Source organism: Castor canadensis, chromosome 18 (genome assembly GCF_047511655.1).
Source record: "Castor canadensis chromosome 18, mCasCan1.hap1v2, whole genome shotgun sequence".
In the NCBI taxonomy this organism is placed as follows: domain Eukaryota; kingdom Metazoa; phylum Chordata; class Mammalia; order Rodentia; family Castoridae; genus Castor; species Castor canadensis.
The window spans coordinates 46,713,419-46,732,946 of NC_133403.1; the positions used below are offsets into that span (position 1 = coordinate 46,713,419).

Below are 19,528 nucleotides of genomic sequence, written 5' to 3' on the forward strand. Positions count from 1 at the left end.
CTGGACCAGAAGGAGGTGTCTCTGGGTTGGGAAGGCAGACTTCCTTGATCCCCAGAGTTTCCCACAGCCACAGGAAGGGGGTGCAGGGTCCCTGGAGAGGAGCTGAGAGGAGCTGAAAGGGTTCCCGACAGGGCTGGGGAGTGACTTGTGCCCCTGGGCTTGGGAAGGAGGACAGTGATGTGCGCCCAGCGTCTCCTCTACAGCCACCACTTTGTGCTCCTGGTGACAGTCAGCATCCTCCCGACTCGCCGACTTGAGCACTGACTAGTTTCTTCCCTTCTGCTCCTTTTGGGGCAGCCAGAATTCAGAACCCTGCTGCTTGCTGGTCCCTGGGGTTTCCCTCTACGACCTGGGTCCCCTGCCAGGCTGAGGTAGTGACAGTGACATTGCCTCTCCCACAAAGAGGCCCCGTGGGAAGGAGGCCTGCGGGGTCCACAGCCCCAACAAAAGCCAGGCTGCCATCTGCAGCAGAGGAGGATGGGGACTACTTCCTTCACGAAGCCCTGCCACTCTCCTGCCTGCCCCATGGAGGGGGACACAGGAGACCCCGGGAGACCAGTAGCAGGGTCAGGAGGCCTCTGCATCGGGGAGCTGGCAGGAGTGAGTGGTAACCATCAGCCGTTAGGCTCTTCGTTTGACGGGGACTGAGGGATGGGTGACCTTGTGTCTGGTTCCCTGTGTATCATCTGCAGTGTGATCTTGCTACCATCCATCACAGGCCCTGGATCAACCACATTTGGGTCTCAATTGCACCCCTCCCCACTGAGCACAGACCCAGCACTGCCCCTGTTGTGGTCCCCAGGATAGTGCTAGGGTGCATGGCTGATAGCTGTGTCACTGACCAGGAATGGTCACTGTGTTGAGAGGATCCATGTAAACCTCCTCAGTGAACTTTTGCTGGGCAGAAGCTATTCCTGACCATATCCATCCAACAATCCTGCTTTGTAACACAGGGACCCTGGACTTTACCGGTGAGGTTGAGATCTGAGCAGCAGTGGTTAGTGACAGCTTCCCCCAGGCCTGCTGGCTGGACAAGGACACAGCAAGGCTGGCCCGCCTGGACTACAAGAGCAACAAGTCCTCGTGAAGATGTTGGCAAATGTGTTCCTAAAAGGCCAGAGAGTAAGAATGTTTGGCTCGTGGACGATGAGCTAATAACCAGCCTGACTGTGTGCCAATAAAACTTTATTTATAAAAATTGGCGAGGGACCAGCCTGTCATTTGCCGACCCTTGCTGCAGAGGACAACAGAACAAGAGACTCAGACCCTGGGACGTGGGTGGGATGGTGGAGCCGGGTCCCCTGCCTGGCAGTGGCCAGACCTAGCCCCCAGGAAGACAGGCGTGAGCGTCTCTGCTGCTTGGTCACTGTCCTCTGGTCTCTGCTGGGTGACCAAATGCGGCCCTCGGGTTTTGTCTGTGGGATCAGGGCAGCTGTTGGTTTCTCCCCATCTTCCCTCTTTCCAGACCACAGGAGCTGCTCTCTGATTTTGTCTTAACTACGGTGATGCTGAGTGGTGAGCAAGGGGTAGACTGGCTGGGAGGCCTCGGCCTGCTGGGAAGACAGAGCAGGGGGCACAAAGGCGCTGCCCACCTTTAGCGCTGGACGGTTGGGTTTACTTCCGCGTGGGGTATATACAGGGCCTTAGTACATGCGGGGAGGTGGCCGTCCTGGCAGCCTGTCAAGCATCACCGTAGAAAAGGCACGTGGTTTGGTGTTGGCCTGCACTGTCCTCTGCTGTCCTCCCTCGGGCAGAGTCACTGTCCCAGGAGGGTCTGCATCTCCTACTTGGGGCCAGTGCTGTTGGCTGCCAGGCCTCTGGGGTCCTGGGCAACAGGGCCCAGCCCTGAGGTGCACAGGGCCCAGCCCTGCTCTGGGTCTCTGGAATGGGCGAGGAAGGACAGGTTCTGGCTCCAGCCTGGGCCGCCCAGTGCCTTCCAGAGGCCCATGTAGCTCTGAGTGGTGTGAGGGGCGGGGTGGTGGCCAGGTGTCAGTGCCGCCCGTGTTTGATCCAGTTTCTGATCGTCCACTTCTGCCCCGAGCACCGCTGCACCACCAGCCGCAGCCCGAAATTGGCGTCTTTGGACATTTCCACCTCCAGGCACCGGCCTGTGTCTCTGCTCACAATGGGGCCACTCTGTGGGTGCGGGAAATGGAATCAGCTTGTGAACCAGGTCCCTTCCCGATGAGGGGTGACCTCAGCCCCACGCCTGTCCCACACTGCCGCCATGAAGTCCCAGGGGCCCTGTCTTCCGGTCTACCTTCCATGCTGCCATTCTGCCTACTTCTCGGTTCTCTGGGGTCCATAGAGGCACCAGGAAGCAGCCCAGTGCCCCTGCAATGGGCTCTTTCCCCAGGTGCCCCTCAGCAAACTTGGTCACTGCTAACCCTTGGTCCCCGACATCTCTAGTGCCTGGCCCGAGCCCAGTGACCCTGGAGGCAGCTGCAGGGGTTCTGCTGGCCTCACTGCCCACCCTGCCCTGGCCTCCAGGGAGCTTAGACCCTTAGTGGCCCAGCAAGCCACAGTGGCAGCTCAATCCCATAACTGAAGCCCCATTGCCCAGGGACAGCAGAGCCACTGTTGACAGCCATGAGGTCTGCACCAGCAGGAATGGTGTGACTGGAGGTCTGTGCAAGGCCCCCAAGGGAGGACAGGGTGCAGCCAGGAGATACTTGGAGGAGACATTTAGCGGCCTTGGACCTGGGTCTGGAGGAGCAGGTACAGAGAGTGTCAGGAAGGGCTGGGTGGAGCAGGACCACCAGGGGGTCCACAGCCAGGCTGGGGCCCAGAGGCCCTGCAGGAGCAGAGTTGTAGGGAGGGGCGGAGGTGTGAGTCAGAGTTTGGAATTTTTCCTGGCAGGTCCCATAGAGCTTGAGTCAGCAGAGCTCTGAGGAGTTCCAGTCTTTCCTCGTGTGGCCAAGCTTGGGGTCATTGTAAATTCTTCTGCCTAAGTCCTCCGCCCTCACCCCCAAGTCTGGGAGCCTGGACAGGTGAGGCTGGACAGTGCAGATGCAGTCATCCCTCTCTTGCTGTGTGACCCTAAGCCAGTCACTTAACCTGTCTGTGCCATAGGGCTTGTGATGGTTTGTCTTGACTGTCAAGTTGACTGGACTGAGAGCCACTTAGGAGATTGTAAAGCACAGCTCTGGGTGTGACTGTGAGGAGTTTCCAGAGAGGACAAAGCGGGGAGATCCACCCTGAATGTGGGTAGCACCATTCACAGGTTGGGGAGGCTAGGTAAATCAGGAAAATCTCCTCTCTCTCTCTCTCTTTCTCTCTCTCCTTCCTGGCTACCATGATACGAGCTGCTCTGCACACCCTCCCACACCAAGATGGACTGAAACCTTGAGCCAAAATCAAGTTTTTACTCTTTAAACTGTTTCTGCCAGGTGACAAAATCCCTAACCCAGGGCTCCTGTGGGGTCCTACTCCCCCACCCCACAGCTGACCCTTGGGGCGGAGGTGACCTGGGCCTCAGCAGCCACCCCCCAAGCCCCCCACTGACCTGGGTGAAGTCCCACAGCCGCTGTGCTGGCCTGGCCACATCTTCACACTTCTTCAGGGTGGGCGTGCGACCCCGGCCATCGTCCACCAGACACTTGGAGTCAGGCAGGAAGGCAGTGGAGCCCAGGGGGCCCAGCTGCAGGAGGCCATCGGCGCTGTACCTCACCAGCTGGGGAGGACAGAGGGAGTTGTAAGAGGGACCTATGGCCAGATCTGGGGTCCCTGCTTATGCCCATCTTCCTACCAGGCCCCAGACCCATCACGTGGGGTACAAACAGGCAGCCACGGGCCCCCATATCTGCTATCTATAAATCTAGCTTTTGTTTTTGGTGGTACTGGAATTTGAACTCAGGGCCATGTGCTTGCTAGGCAGGCGCTCTACCACTTGAGTCATGCCACCAGCCCTTTTTTGCTTTAGATATTTTTCAAATAAGGTCTTGTTTTTATGCCTGGGCAAATCTGGACTACAGTCCTCCTAGTTATGCTCTCAAGTAGCTGGGATGACAGGCAGGCACCACCACACCCAGCTTTTAAGATGGGGTCTTTTGAACTGTTTGCTCTGGCTGGTCTCGAACCTTGATCCTCCTGATCTCTGCCTTGTGAGTAGCTGGGATTACAGGTGTGAGCACATAATCAGTACATCTAGCACACAGGGCTCCTTGAGTGTCTGGGTTGGAGGGCCTATCCAGGGGCCTCTGTAGTGGACCTGAGTGACCGTGGAGCGCACATGTGGTGGCTGGGCTGGAAAACTCTGGAAGATGAGGTGAGCTCTGCCTGGGTTTGGTGTGCCAGCGGAGCCTCAGCTTTTGAGGGAAGAGCTGTCACACCCCAGTATCTGGGAGCTTGAGGCTTGGACCCAGGTGGACAGGGTTGCCAGGCTCTCTGGGATCTATGATACCTGCAGAGGCCTTGGCTGGTGCCCTCAGCCATGCTGTGGCCAAGAAGATGGCAGATCCTGTGTGGAGCCCCGGATTCCAACTCACAGCAGGCTCTGCTTGGCCTCCCACGCTCACAAGAGGGAGGAGGCTATGGGTGGCGAGTCCAACCCAGGTCAAGGAGAAAGGAGGCCAAGGTCAGCTGAACTCCAGGCTGCCCCGGCTCAGGAGAACTGAACCCCTGTGCCTTCTGCAAAGTGCCTCAGCCAGGACCTGCCTTGGGCTCCTTTATTCTCCAGGCTCTGCTCAGAGCCAGGCCCACAGTGGGAGGTCAAGGACCCCACACAGCCCCAGGTGGGCTTCAACTGGCCTTGATCCAAGAGGTGAGCATTTGCTTCCAGATGGAGATGACGCTGGGGGCTTAGCTCACCTAACATCGGCTTTCTGCACTGATGTAGAGGAGGAAGTAAACATGTGACAAGGAGGCCTGCCTTGCTGTGTGACCTCAGGCAGTCACCTGTTCTCTCTGAGTCTGTTTCCTTTTCTGAAGCCCACAGGGCTAGTGCCAGGATTAAATATACCCTAGTCAAGTACTTAAGGCAACAGGAAGCACTCAGTGCATACATTGTTCAGTCTCTCTCTCTCTCTCTCCCTCTCTCTCCCTCTCTCTTACACACACACATGCACGCACCGCCCAAGGACATCCCAGAAGCCTGTACTTTTCAATGCAATCTTACTGGGGAGCAAGCCACAGGCCTCCCCACCCCCACCTGCATGTTCCTGTAGCAATGTGACCTTGACCTCCGAGAGAGGTATGGCCCATCCTCTCCTCTCTGGACCTTGGGGAGCATGTGAACATCGTTGGGGTGAAGTCATTTGACCTCTGAGTCTGGGTTACCCATGGGCTTTTCTGGGACCTGGCTCTGGGGATCCAGTGCAGCTGTGTGGGACCCGAGCACTGGGGAGGGGACAGTGTGGAGTGGGCAAGGTGCTGCCCACTGCCAGCACCATGCTGGTCAGTGAGAGCCTGCTGGGCACCAGTCAACCAATCCCATCAGGTCCTGGGGGGGCGGCAGGATGACCCCCAGGTTGGGGTCATCTGTAGGACTGGCTCTGGGGCCAGGGCCTTCCTGAGCAGGCTGAGGGACCAGCGGGCCTCAGACTGTGAGAAGAGTTTGTGCTACTCTGGTCAGTGCCAGCTTGTGGTCCTCTGTCATGGCACCCTCAAAGACTGAGGTGCCCAGGTACTAGGGCCCAGGGGCAAAATTCACTGTCCCCAACATCTCTGCAGCCTCCACAGGGAACCTGGTGTTGGTGAGGTGCCAAACAACTCTGGTCACTTTGCAAAGAGGAGACCACAGCAGGCCATGTCATACTTGAATGGGACGTGGGTCCTCCGACCTCTCCCGTGGGGCTTATACCGGCCTGGTCCTCCCCTGTCCACCTTCCCTCTGCCGGGCACCCACTTCTAGCACTGGAAAGGGAGGCCCTGCTGGAAGTTCCCTGTCCTCTCCCAGCAGAGGGCTCACCTTGGACGGGGGTCACTGAAGCCCCACACTTCACCCGGCCACCCAGGGTACCTGTCCCCAAACGCCCTGAGGCCTCCCTGCCTGCACTCAGCAGTAGGAAGCCACAGGCTCCTCTCAGGCTGCAGAGTTGGCTGCTGTGAGTGACCGCGTCCGCCCTGGTCACTCGTGCAGCGTCTCATGTGCTCAGGGCCCCACCAGGGTGTGCCCTCTCATCTCGAGGCTGAGGAAACGAGACCACACAGAAACCACCCTGTATGCTTTGCCAGGCCCAGGAAATCAGGTCTCTTCTGCACCTGGACTGGCTCATTTTGCTCTTAATCAAAGGCCACTATGCTGAAACCCGCTGGGAGATGTCAGCCAAGAGCCTTTAATGAGGCTGCAAAGGTGGGCAGTGTGGAGGAAAGCAATCTTGCACCTGCCACTCTGTTGTCACAGGGCGGGACCCCTGTGGCTTCAATTATCCAGTGGATGCTCTTGCCTTCTGGACGCTGGACAAGTGACATCGGTGGCTCACACCAGATTTTTGCCCGGTGGACATTCCTGCGTAAGCAAGGCTCAGATTCCCAGGGCCTGTGTGTCAGTCAGCCAAGCAGAGAAGGCAGAGCTTGTGGGGTGATCAACTGGACTCCAGTGTGCACCAGGGCCATGGTCACCAGAAAAGGGGACTTGCCTGGAACTGGGACCCTCGGGCTCTTCATCGGGCCAGTGTGTCAGTCACCTGCCCCGAGCTATACAAGACCCCTGGCCTTAAGTGATCCTGGAGGAGCCAGGGTTGAAAGCTGCAGGGGACCTCAGCTGGCAAGAACAGTAGTGAAACTGCAATGAAGGCCAGGCATGGTGGCACATGCCTGTCATCCAGCTACTCAGGAGGCTGAGATCAGGAGGACCTCAGTCTGAGGCTAGCCTGGGCAAAAATGTAATGCTAAAAAGGACTGGGGACATGGCTCAAGTGGTAGAATGCCTGCCTAGCAAGTGTGAGGCCTGAGATTAAATCCCAGTATGGCCAAAAAAGGAAAAAGAAACTGCAGTCTCTCTCCTGTGTCCCATCTATACTGTGCAAAGCCTCACCACAGTTTCCAGTCAATCCACACGACCACCTGAGAAGTAAGTGTCACCACTGTGTTTGATTGGTGAGGAATTGGAGGCAGGGGACAGTTATTGCTTGACAAGCCCTGTTTGAGCTAAGGACCTTGTTGTTAATTTACTGTGTCTGCTCTTTCCAGGTGGGCAGGAGAGGGTCTCCCTGGCTCCCAGGTGCTCTAGTCTCTGAGTTTGGCCCAGCAGCCTCAGGACAGCCCACACCGTACCCTCCCTCCAACCTCCCTCCACGCTGCTTTTCACCTGCTACAGTGCTCAGGGCTGGAATGCCACCTACCTGGGAGGACATTCCATGGCAGGGGTAGAGGATGGCCCGGTCGTCGTCTTCTGCCCCTTGGTCCAAACAGTAGCCACTGGCTTTGCTGTTTCTCACCTGCAGCCAAGAGAGACCCCAGAGTCAAATGAGAGGGTGCTGAGGCCTGAGAAAGGCTGCAAGGGAGCTCTCCATCTCTGGAGGAGCAGGACCTGCTCTGCAATCAGGTGTGAGCCTGGGCCAGGGGCGAGGAAGAGGGAGAGAAGAAGAGGAGGAGATGAAGGAGGAGGGGAGGAGATGAAGGAGGAGGGGGAGGAGAAGGAGATGGAGGAGGAGGAGGTGGAGGAGGAGGAGGAGGAGATGGAGGAGGAGGAGTTGGAGGAGGAGGAGATGGAGGAGGAGGAGGAGATGGAGGAGGAGATGGAGGAGGAGGTGGAGGAGGAGATGGAGGAGGAGATGGAGGAGGAGGTGGAGGAGGAGGTGGAGGAGGTGGACGAGGAAGAGAAGGGGATGGAGGAGGAGGAGGGGGAGGAGGTGGAGGAGGAAGAGGAGAGGATGGAGGAAGAGGAGGGGGAGGAGGAGGAGGAGAAGGAAAAGGAGATTGAGGAGGAGGTGGAGGAGGAGGAGGTGGAGGAGGAGGAGATGGAGGAGGAGGAGATGGAGGAGGAGAAGGAGGTGGAGGAGGAGGAGATGGAGGAGGAGGTGGAGGAGGAGGAGGAGATGGAGGAGGAGGAGGAGGAGATGGAGGAGGAGGAGATGGAGGAGGAGGAGGAGATGGAGGAGGAGGAGGAGATGGAGGAGGAGATGGAGGAGGAGGAGATGGAGGAGGAGGAGGAGGAGGAGGAGATGGAGGAGGAGATGGAGGAGGAGGTGGAGGAGGAGGTGGAGGAGGAGGTGGAGGAGGTGGACGAGGAAGAGAAGGGGATGGAGGAGGAGGAGGGGGAGGAGGTGGAGGAGGAAGAGGAGAGGAGGAGGAAGAGGAGGTAGAGGAGGAGGAGGAGAAGGAAAAGGAGATTGAGGAGGAGGTGGAGGAGGAGATGGAGGAGGAGGAGGAGGAGGAGATGGAGGAGGAGAAGGAGGTGGAGGAGGAGGAGATGGAGGAGGAGGAGATGGAGGAGATGGAGGAGGAGATGGAGGAGGAGGAGGAGGAGGAGATGGAGGAGATGGAGGAGGAGGTGGAGGAGGAGGAGATGGAGGAGGAGGAGGAGATAGAGGAGATGGAGGAGGAGGAGGAGGAGGAGGAGATGGAGGAGGAGATGGAGGAGGAAGAGGAGGAGGAGATGGAGGAGGAGGAGGAGGAGGAGATGGAGGAGGTGGAGGAGGAGGAGGAGGTGGAGGAGGAGGAGGAGGAGATGGAGGAGGAGGAGGAGAAGGAGATGGAGGAGGTGGAGGAGGAGGAGGAGGTGGAGGAGGAGGAGGAGGAGATGGAGGAGGAGGAGGAGAAGGAGGTGGAGGAGGAGGAGGAGGAGGAGATGGAGGGGGAGGAGGAGGAGGAGGAGATGGACAAGGTGGAGGAAGAGGAGGTGGAGGAGGTGGAGGAGGAGGAGGTAGAGGGGGCAGTGGGAGGGGAGGAGGGAGGGGGACATGCTGGCTGCTCTAGCTGATGAGGCTCCCTGGGGAGGGACAACCATGCTTTCTGCGTACATGCCTGCAGTGCCTGCACTGCCCCAGGAGAGCTGGCTCTGGCCCGTGGTGTGGGTTGTGTCGCTAACTCGGTGGAATGGCCCTGTGCTGGCATAACAGGTCCATAAAAGCTGCTTTTGCCAAAAAGCACCAGCTCCTTACTTGGGCTCACAAGTAGAAAAGCAGGAGGTTCCTGCTTCCATTTTGCACCTGTCTCCTTCACCCGAGTCTCTCTCCTGCGTTCATCTTGGATTCTGGGACTGATCTATAAAGAACCAGACTACCCCTTAGGCAGCAGTGGTGACAAGGCTCCACCTGACTAATACTGACTAACCAGGCTACAGTCTTACCAAGACAGATTAACACGATTCTTGCCCCTTCCCCATATAACATGTCAGTACCCCAAAACAGACTTGAAGTCACTGAGTCCCTTTATCTATTCTTCCTGACATGGCCACATTGATTCTATCTCCTTCTTCTGCCCCTTCCCCACTACTTGTCTCTTTAACTGGTGGATTGGGACAGGTGGCCAAGCCTCATCTATCAGGACTCCTGAAGCTGGGGCTTTTGCTCTAAAACTCCAGTAACACTAGGTGGCCTGTGACGAGGTGGAGGCTCTTCTGCCTTGAATCTGGGCTGGTCTCAATGTACTTCAGCCAACTGAATGAAGTGGAAACGGCCAGGTGTGAAGGGACCAGGTCCCTGCTCAGAGCACACACCCGCTGGAGGATGTGGCATGGTCCAGCCACCAGCCAGGTGACCTCCAGACTGTGGAGTGCAGGAGCTAGTGCAGGAGGGATCATCTCTGCACCGCATTCCAGCAGACCCACCTGTGACGGTGCATGTGTCCTGTTTCAGCACACTGTATTTTGGCTGTGGGTTTGCAGTGAGGTCCAGCAGTGGATCGCATTTCCCCGAGAGGGAATGCAGATCTGACCATGGACAGGGGAGAAATCTCCAGCAAGGTCCTAGTGCTGCAGTGTCCAGGGCGGGTGGTGTGTGGACACTAGTGAGAGAGGGAGGAAGGGGGCAGGGCAGAAGCAAGGAGCAAGGGAGAGCAGCTGCTTCTCCTTTGGGTCCCCTGGAAAAGCTGTGTGCTCAAGGGGACTGAATACGATGCAAGGTGGCCATGAGCTCCAGAGATGGACAGGTCAGTGAGGATCGCCCACCAGGCTGGCCCAGGACCAGTGTGCATATCCCCTCCCTACAGAGAAGCCGGGCTGGGGAGAGGAGGAAACTGCTGGTGGTGGGGACGCCCTCTCAGCACTGTGGGGAAGCCTCCCTGCCTCAACACAGAGCCAGGGAGCACAGGAACACAGAGCCCTCTCCCCGGCTTTAGAGGGAACGGTGTACAACTGTTGTGTAGGGGCAGTGGGGAATGCGTGCAGCAGATGTCCCTGCACTCACTTTGTGTGCGTGTGTGCATAGGTATGCGTTCATCTAGTGCACGAACATGGTGAGGTAGTGTGAATTCATAAATGCATACTCCTCTGCGTGTGCTCAGATGTACCTGGGCCATTCTGCCTGGGCAAATGGCTCCATGTTTACCTGTGCACAGGAGGAACCTTGACCAGGACTCGTGCACATAGGTGAAAATGCAGATTGTGTTTGCACACGTTTGTGTGCGCGCGAACAAATCTACAAGTGTCCACGTCCACGTCTACGTGCGCGTGTGCACATATGGGCACACACTCTCCAGCATGCGTTTGCACGGGCTTACGTACAAGCATGCACGTGCCCGTGTGTGTATTCATACACACATGAGAGCCAGCGAGTGCCTGCGCAGCGTGCACACACGTGAGTAAGCGCATGTCCACCACAGGAGCGCATCCCCGTGTCCGCGCGCACAGGGGCGGGTCAGGCGCTGGGTGGCGGAGGCGGTACCTCTCCGTACGTGAGGGTGTTGTTGTAGACCCTCATCTCGGGGTACACGTTCTCTAGGTACCACTGGAAGCTTCGGCACTTCAGCCTCTGGCGCAGGGCCAGCCTCTCGGACACGTCCCCAAAGTCCACCCCTGGGTTCTGTGTGACAGAAGCAGATGGGAGGACAAGTGAGAGCTGCACATCCAGGGCTCAGGTCTCTGCCCATGACGGGTGGGCTCCAGGAGCCAGAGACCTTCCCCAAGGGGAGCCCCACCTGCAACCTTGGGGTGCTGAGGCTCCATCCTGATCTAGCCCCTTGCCCTCCCAGAACCCCCAGAGGGTCCCAGTTGTGTGTGCAGGCCTGGCTTATCCAAACCCTGCACTTAAGGGTCTTCCCCCACCCAGCTCCTGGGAGGTCCTGGCACTTCCTGCTGGGGACCCTGAGCCCTGGCACTTCCTGGTCCCAAACGCTGGCACTTCCTGTTTGGGATCCTGAGCCCTGGCACTTTCTGGTCCCAAACGCTGGCACTTCCTGTTTGGGATCCTGAGCCCTGGCACTTCCTGCCTAATCCGTGTCCTGCTTCGCTTGCACCTCGGGCTCACCACACAGCCTGTGCTTTGGTGAGATTCACAGTGGGGCCTTGGGCCACATGGTGTCAGCTTGACCTCTGGAAGGGCTAGAGACTAAGGCCAGCCACATGGGCCATCACTGTGTCCACACGACTGAAAGCTGCAATGCTGATGGTAGATGCTAGCTCCCTGGTGGAGAGCTGAGTGCTGTGGGCATGGTTCCCCAGGAGGAGACCATGGGAGCTCATGCCTGGCCTCGCCTGCACCCACCTGATGCTTCTCTGCCCTTGGCTGATCTGAGTCTGTCCTTTCACCACAACAAGCCAGAGTCCTGAGCTGCTGCTTTGCTGAAGGCCCTGGGTTCAAACCCCAGCATTTGTTGCTGGGGCCATTTTTAGGGACTCGGGGCTTGAGCAGCTGCAGGGCTGGGCCCAGGCTGGGGAGCAGCCAACCTCCATCACTTCTACCTTGTGACATCCACTAGTAACCTGGGAAGATTATCTGTCAAGAAGGGTCAAGGTGACCACCTTGACTGGACCAGAGAGATGGAGCCCTTTCCTCAATGGCCCTCCACCCAAGAGCCTGGCCCTGGCCCTGGGATCCTGGAGGCTCTGCCTTCGACTCCCTCCGTGGGGACTCTGGATGTCCCCGTCTTTGTCCACCCCACCTGGAGCCCAGCTTACTGTCATGGGGATATTCCAAGCCATGTAGACGTGGGACTTGAAGTCGTCCATCCACACCTCGGCCGCCCGCAGGGCATTGCGCTTGGCGTAATAGTCGATGTCGTTGTTGTACGGCTTCTTTGTGCGCTCGATGTGGGCCACACGGGAACAGGGCAGCACCTCCATGCTGCCGCCACATTGCCACACCTGAGGACAGGGACCCGGTGAGAGGTGCTCCTGCTCACAGACCCCGTCCAGGGGTGTCTGCGCTGCCGGGGACCTGGCCACCTGTGGCTTCTTTCAGGGGAGGATAGCCAAGGAGGAGCCAGAGGCCGTGGTCATTGTCCACAGGGCCAGGTGTGAGGCTGCCGCCAGTGTGGGGTTTGTTTCTCTTGCATGATGTGTGAACACAGATCCTCTGACCCCAGCACCCCTGGCCAATTATTATCCTTTCTGGTGGTCCCTGACCCCTTCAGTGTTCAGAGCAGGCCGCCTCCACCAGGCAGCCCGAGTAAACCAAGTGAGACAGAACAGTGACCGTGCAGACACAGCCTCCAGCATCCCCCCAAAACACACAACCAGGTCCGAACGGAGCACCCTCCACGAACCACCCTGGCCATGCAGAAACGGATGCTACCCCACAGTCTTCGAGTGGAGGCTCATGCTGGTCTTTACACTTCAGTAGACCTTTGCCCCAGGCTCAGTGGCAGGTCCAGTGTGGTCCAGCCTTGCTGTGCTACCTGGAGGGTCATTTCATGTGTCAACTGCCCTGGCCCAGGTGCCGGGGTAGCTGGTTAAGCACTGCTTAACTTTTACACCTGCACAGGGGCTACGGCAGGTGCCCTCTCCACCGTGGGCCCTGCTGAGGCCTGAGAGGACGCAGGCAGGGAGGAAGAGCTCGCTTTCCCGTAAAGGGAAACAATTGACCAGGGTGGCTGGGATTCAAGGGTCTGTGATCACAGAGGCTGGGAAGCCTTTAGACTGGGCTTACTTGGGCTCCTCTGTGTCTCCGACTGCCGACTGTAGACCTTTGACTTCCAGCATCCATAACTGTGAGCCACTGTCTCACAATACATCTGTCTACATCCATTGATACCCCACCAGCCGGCTTCTCTGGGGAGTTCTGACGACATCCTCTCCCATCCCGTGTCAATCATCATCCCCATGTGACTCCACTGAGAACAGCCGTGCAGCCCACCAGGCTACTCCACCATGATCAGTGGGTCAGAGCAACTTGGCTGGAGCTCCCCCTCCCATCAGGTCGTTACCCCAACTTCCTCTAATTTTCACATTTTGCCTGCCTTGTCTCATCTCACCCGCCTTCCTGCCAGCCCAGGGACAACAGGCACCACTGGTTCTGCTTCCCTCACCCCCGCCCCCCCGGCCACAGAAAAAGAGGACACTGAGGTCAGAGAGGCCAAGCCAGTAACCGGGCATTGCACAGAGTGGAGCTGGAGTCTATCCAGGTCTGATGACCCCTGATTCTGAGTCTCAAATCTCCCCCCTCAGTCTTTTATAAGAACTCTCGCCATTGGACTTTTTGGCCAGCCTAAGCCAGGGTGATCTCAAGATCTTACTCTGTTCCACCTGCCAAGACCCCTTCTCCAAAGGTCACATTCATGGGTCGTGAGTGGACATATCTTTTGGGGCCACCAGTTGGCCCACTGCAGAGGCCAAGTCCCTCAGTCCTGGAGCACATGGGACTCATACTGCCTTCTCCCTCTGTCCCCTGTCTGCCTTCAGAAAACAGCCACACAGAACCAAGAACATCTGAAAACCATGGTGTCCCCCTATCTCGTCCCCACAGTAGAAGAACAGGCAGATTGGTGCAAGCTAGGCTCCCTGGACGGAAGGTGCTGCTCAGTCCTCACCATCCTTCTGGCTGAGATGTAATTCTACCGCTCACAGCCGACACAGGATTCCGCTTGGCTGTCCTACTGTCCTGCTGCTCCTCGGTGTCCTGGCTCAGCCCAGGACCAGCCCCTCTGCCATGGTGCTCACTGAACTCTGGCCTGGATGCTGGCCAGCAGGAGGTCCAGCCTCTTCCTTGGTGGCTGGAGTTCATGTGTACCTCCTGAGGGGCACCTACTCCTGCATCTTGCTATCCCTGAGCACATGGCCATCTCTACCTGAGTGTGGACCAGCCCAGTGAAGGGGCCTGGAGCAGCCTCCTCTACACGTGTCCTTTGTGCCTGAGACTCAGGGCTAGGCTTCCCATCGTACATGGCAGAAAGGTCAGTTGACAACTACTGACCAGCCCACTGATCACGGATCATGTGACTGGGGCACTGGGGACTAGCAGAGGACACACAGGGAGGTGGGGAGCAGTGCCGGCCCTGACTTGCAGTGGCAGGTGGATGGGTCCTGCTGGCCAGAGGGACATAAGGCCTGGGCACAGGTATCATGAAAAGGAGGTACCACTCCCTGGCAATCAGAACAGCAGGCAAGCGCTCTCACTTGCAGGAGACAGGCCAGCACATGGGGACAGGCCAGGACATGGGGACAGGCCAGGCCAGGACACACTGTCTCTGTGTGAAGCTGCAGGAATTTCTGACAATAACCAACCCTCCTACTGGCTGACAGTGCACCGAGGTGGGACTGGGGGATCCCAGTCCTGGGAGAGTGAGAAAGCCTCAAAAGCTTGATCCTGAAGTGGGGAGAGGGGAGTTAGCCAGCCATGAGGTACCTCGGGGACTCACGGGGACATGCGTGGGTGTGGACAGGGTGCACTCAAGCAAGGATGGAGCCCAGGTAAAGCCAGGTATGCAGGGTCTGCAATGAATTATTAGGGTGTCAGTTTTAGGCACATCTGCTGTGTGGAGAATAGAGGGTGTGGGAGGTCAGGGACAGTGTTGTCTCAGTGAGACACGATGGTGGTTCAAGACACAGCACAAACCTGCCTTACTTTACAGATTCCTCTGCAGCCAGAAGTGGCTATTCAATGTCGTTCTGGCCATTGAGGTATAAGCAGGACTCTCAGAATAGGACTTTGGGGAAGGCTGGGTTCATAAAAGGGAGGGTGCAGACTCAGCTGCCATCCTGGTCCCTTTCACTTTCTTTCTGCTGGAAATATGCATGCAAGGTCTGCAGGTGTGATAGCTATCTTGTGACCATGAGGCAGCAAACAGGAGACTCCAAGCCTACGTAATAAAGATGGTGGATGGAAAGTTCCTGTGGTTATTGTAGAGTTGCCACATCAGCTCTGCGTGTCACGAGACAGAGAAACTTCTATTGTTTAAGCCTGGGTTAGTGAGATTTTCTGCTATTATATCTGAAAATCACCCTGCGTCAGGACGGGGGGGCATCAGCTTCTTCCTCCTGCAGAGGACAGTAAGCACAAAGGAGCAGAACGAGGTGACTAGTCCATGGTTCGGTCCCACACTGGCCTGAGGTGGGGCAGGGCACCTGACCATGTGCTAAGCCCCTGAAGCTGCTGCTTTCCCGAGCTGTGGAGGTGTCACTGAATGGAGTCACCTGATGTGACTGTCACTGTCACAGACATCCTGTGTTGCAGCCACTGTCACCAACCATCTTAGTGCATCGCCACCAAGCAGAGGTAGCAAAGAAGCAGCAGGGGACAGGTGTCAGGGAGCTACTCAGAGGGCCCAGATGTGTGACCCCCGGCCCAAGTCTGCATGGAGATGGTGGCTGCCTCCTCCCAAATGCAAGCTTCCAACACTTGCTCCCATCCCACCCTCTTCATGATACAGATGTCATTTTTCTGGAGAGACTCTGCAGCTAAAAATCCCCGCGTCCTGCAGAGAGAGGGTGAGCGAGGATAGCAGCCACTGGGAGGCCTAGCGCTGTTCTTCTTGCGTAGCATGGGGCAAATGTCTCTATGTCATTCTTATGGGCGGCTTTTCTGGACTCCGAGTTCATTTAATTTTGCAGCATGGCCTCCCACAGTGAGTCGTGTGGATGCCACGCTGTCTTCGCTGGTGCCCAGCTGTCTGCTTGGAGTGCAGAGGAGATGAAGCCGGAGTCCATGGAGGCGCCTGGCAGGCTGTGTGTGCTGTGCAGGATGGTATGGGAGAGGGTGAGGCCCCACAGTCCAGCCTCTGTGGTCCATTATTACCGAAACAAGTGGGACTCGGCAAAAGGCCATCTCAGAGCTTCCCTGGGCTGTTGCACATGGGCAAGGGTGGCCTGTCCAGGAGCCTTGGCGGGGAGCCGGAGGAGCGGGTTCCCAGATCTCTGGCCTCCACCTCGTGGTGCCTGCAGCTCTCCAAGAAAGGCCACCTCCTCCAGCCAGGCTTCTGGTGGCTGTGGGGTCCTGTGTCACCTGGAGCATTTCCTTCCTTCATTCCCTGCTCCTGACCCTGCTGCTCTCTGGGCCAGGCTGGGCCCCTCCTGAAATTCTTTCTCCCTAGATATGGACACTTGGAGTTGCTACGGCACAGAGGTATCTACTCTTTTGCTGTCAGAAAAATATGTTGATTTTGTAAAAAACAAGAATTAAAAAATCATGCTCAGACAGAAGCTGTCAGCAGTGGTTATCATGGCAAGAGAATACTTTATGTCCTACACAGCACTTCTGTAAGGCATGGGAAGTGCTGCTTTGATAAATGAAAGCCAAGCAAAAGCGTGCTAATGATTTTAATCACTTCTCACCACGCTGACTTCCAAGCCTCCCCTGACCTTGAAGTCAGCACTAGGTAGCTGATGTTCAGAGGACAAACTTGTCTTGTGTTTCAAGAAAACAACTCTAAAGCCACTTGGAGACCAGAACCACAGCAGTGGTGAAATAATCTCTGTTACATCAAGCCACAGAAATTGCCTTTGCATTGCTTAAAACCAGTAGAATATCAGCAATTATTCTGCTAATTATCTGATAATTATCCTGCTAATTATCATGTAGTCCAGTCTAATAATCCATTTACCCACCCTTCCACCCATCCATCCACCCACCCATCCATCCATTCATCCATCCATCCATCCACCCACCCACCCATATACCCAACCATCCACCCATTCATCCACCCACCCTTCCACTCATCCATCCACCCACCCATCCATCCATTCATTCATCTATCCACCCACCTACCTTTCCACCCATCCATCCACCCACCCACCCACCCATCTATCCACCCAACCATCCACCCATCCATCCACCCACCCTTCCACCCACCTACCTTTCCACCCATCCACCCACCCACCCACCCACCCATCTATCCACTTATCCATTCATACATCTACCATCCATCCACAATCTATCCACTCATCCACACAACCACCCATCCATCCCTCCATCCACCCACCCATCCACCTAACCATCCACCCACCCATCCACCTAACCATCCACTCATCTGTCCACCCAACCATCCACCCATTCATTCATCCATCCATCCACCCATCCATCCACCCAACCATCTATCCATCCATCCACCCACCCTTCCACCCACCTACCTTTCCATTCATCCATCCATCTACCCTTCCACCTATCCATCCACCCAACCATCCACCCATCCACCCATCCATTCACCCATCCACCCATCTATCCATCCACCCGCCCACCCATTCATCCATCTACCATCCATCCACAATCTATCCACTCATCCACCCATCCATTCACCATCAATCCTTTTATCCACTCACCCACCTATTTATCCATCCATCCATCCATCCACCAATCCACTGTTCATTCTTTTACCATCTATCCATCCATCCACTGGTCCACCCATCCATCCTTGTATCTATCGCCTGTCTATTGTTTTTATTGCATATTCTCTGCTAAAGGCACTGTACTCAGAGCTGTACCTAACACTTCTCACCCAGTTGTCACCTGCCTGCTTGCCCCTTCCTTCCTGAGGATCCACAGCAGGACTTGCGCCCTCCACCTCAACTCCCCGAGGCTCTCATGTGACTCCATGTGGCATGGTGCTCCCTCCTCTGGGGACTGTGAGTGGCAAACCATCTCATCAGTGGCCGTGGGCTCCTCGCTGGGGGCCTTGCCATCCTGAATAGAACAAATTCTTTTTTTAAATAGTGGCCGTGGCTGGCAGCCACTGGGGACCAGGATGGGGTGCTGGGGGCCTCGGCTCCCGCTTCTTCTCAGCCTCCATCTCACAGGGTGGCGTGTGAGCCTTCCTGTCCTGTGGCTGGGTCTCTGAGGCGCAACTTTGCTCCCGTTTGTGGCTAACGGGGCACATAGCCAGACGCTGTGACGTCAGCATCCTCACTGCCACCACTGCTCAGGGACCTGGGAGGAGGCATGTCACCTCACAGGTGCTCCCCTAGGCTGAGTCAGAGGTGGCGCCTCAGGCTCAGTTCACCACAAGAAACCCCTGTTCAGCACTGGCCTGAAACCTCCGTCCATGTTTCTGGTGGCTGGCCTGATTCCAGCTCCTCTGTTGGCTTCTCGGGACACTGAACACATGGAAAAAGAAAGCGAATTTCTTCTTTCTAAGTGAGTGGGTCTCACAGTGTGGCCCCTGAGCTCAGCACAGCACCGTCACCTGCAGCTTCTGAGACCCACACATCTGAGGCCTGTGGCCAACGAGGATCAGAAACCCCAAAAGAGCTGAAGTTGGCTGCCAGGGTCTCCAGAGACCCCAACTGCTACAGCTGGCCCCATCTTAAAAAACAAGCAGAATAACTGTAATCCCAGCTATGTGGGAGGTGGAGTTAGGAGGATCACAGTCTAGGGCTGGCCCTGGGCAAAAGTGCAAGACTCCATAAAAGTAAACTAAAGCAAAAAGGGCTGGGGGCATGGTTCAAGTAGGAGAGCACTTGCCCTAGCAATCACGAGGCCCTGAGTTCCAATCCCAGTACTACCAACAAACGAGTGAATAAATAAATGAAAAAGAACATGTGATTCTGAATCAAATCAGGCAGTTATAAAATGAAATAAAACGACCAGGTATGAAGAACAAGGGAAGAAGTCTCGCAAATACAGAAATTAAAATGTAAAACCAACACCTGCTCAGTGGCTGGCAGACATGGCCATAGAGAGATTTCATGGAGTGTGGACTTCACAGAACGCATCCCAAAGGGAGCTGGGATGAGACATGGGGCCCAGAGCATGGGCTGGGGAGCCTGCCAGTCCCCAGCGCTTTCCAGATGGGGCCAGGAGCCAAGACAAGCAACGAGGTAATGGTTAAAAGTAGAAAGCCGGAACAGATACGAAGACACTCACACCCCTCATACAGCCTGCACATACACCCTGCTCCCCCATACACACACCCCTGTACACACACCCTGTACACACACTCTCTGCTCACACACCCCCACACCCCCATACGCACCTCACACCCCCTGTAAACACCCCCCCCACACACAGAAGGTGGCAGGAGTTGCTACCCAAGCTCCACAGACGCTGCCTCTGACCCAGGAATTCCCACTTCAGAAACTCATCTGAGGAGGTGACAGGGATGCGAGGGAAGTCACACAGGGCAGTCACTTCTGGGATGGGCGAGGCAGAGACACCCAGAAGCAGCCTCCAAGCCAGCACTGGAGCCCTGTGACCCGAGCCACTGAGCCTGTACAGTGTGGAATTGGACAAGCCACTGTGCACAGGTGTCCAAGGCCGGTTCCACGGTCGGGCTCCACACG

At 56.6% G+C, this 19,528-nt stretch overlaps 1 protein-coding gene across 1 annotated transcript in view; it reads right to left on the reverse strand.

Moving 5' to 3' along the window:
- Positions 1 to 1,168: 1,168 nt before the first annotated feature.
- Galnt9 (polypeptide N-acetylgalactosaminyltransferase 9) overlaps positions 1,169 to 19,528 on the reverse strand; it is an 89,898-nt gene continuing 71,538 nt past the window's right edge. The window contains exons 7-11 of the mRNA XM_074060708.1: positions 11,999 to 12,184; positions 10,767 to 10,904; positions 7,284 to 7,379; positions 3,506 to 3,673; positions 1,169 to 2,136 (exon numbers count right to left, since the gene is read on the reverse strand). Coding sequence (XP_073916809.1) covers positions 1,990 to 2,136; positions 3,506 to 3,673; positions 7,284 to 7,379; positions 10,767 to 10,904; positions 11,999 to 12,184 — 735 coding nt within the window. The 3' untranslated portion in view covers positions 1,169 to 1,989. The remainder of the gene's footprint in view (positions 2,137 to 3,505; positions 3,674 to 7,283; positions 7,380 to 10,766; positions 10,905 to 11,998; positions 12,185 to 19,528) is intronic.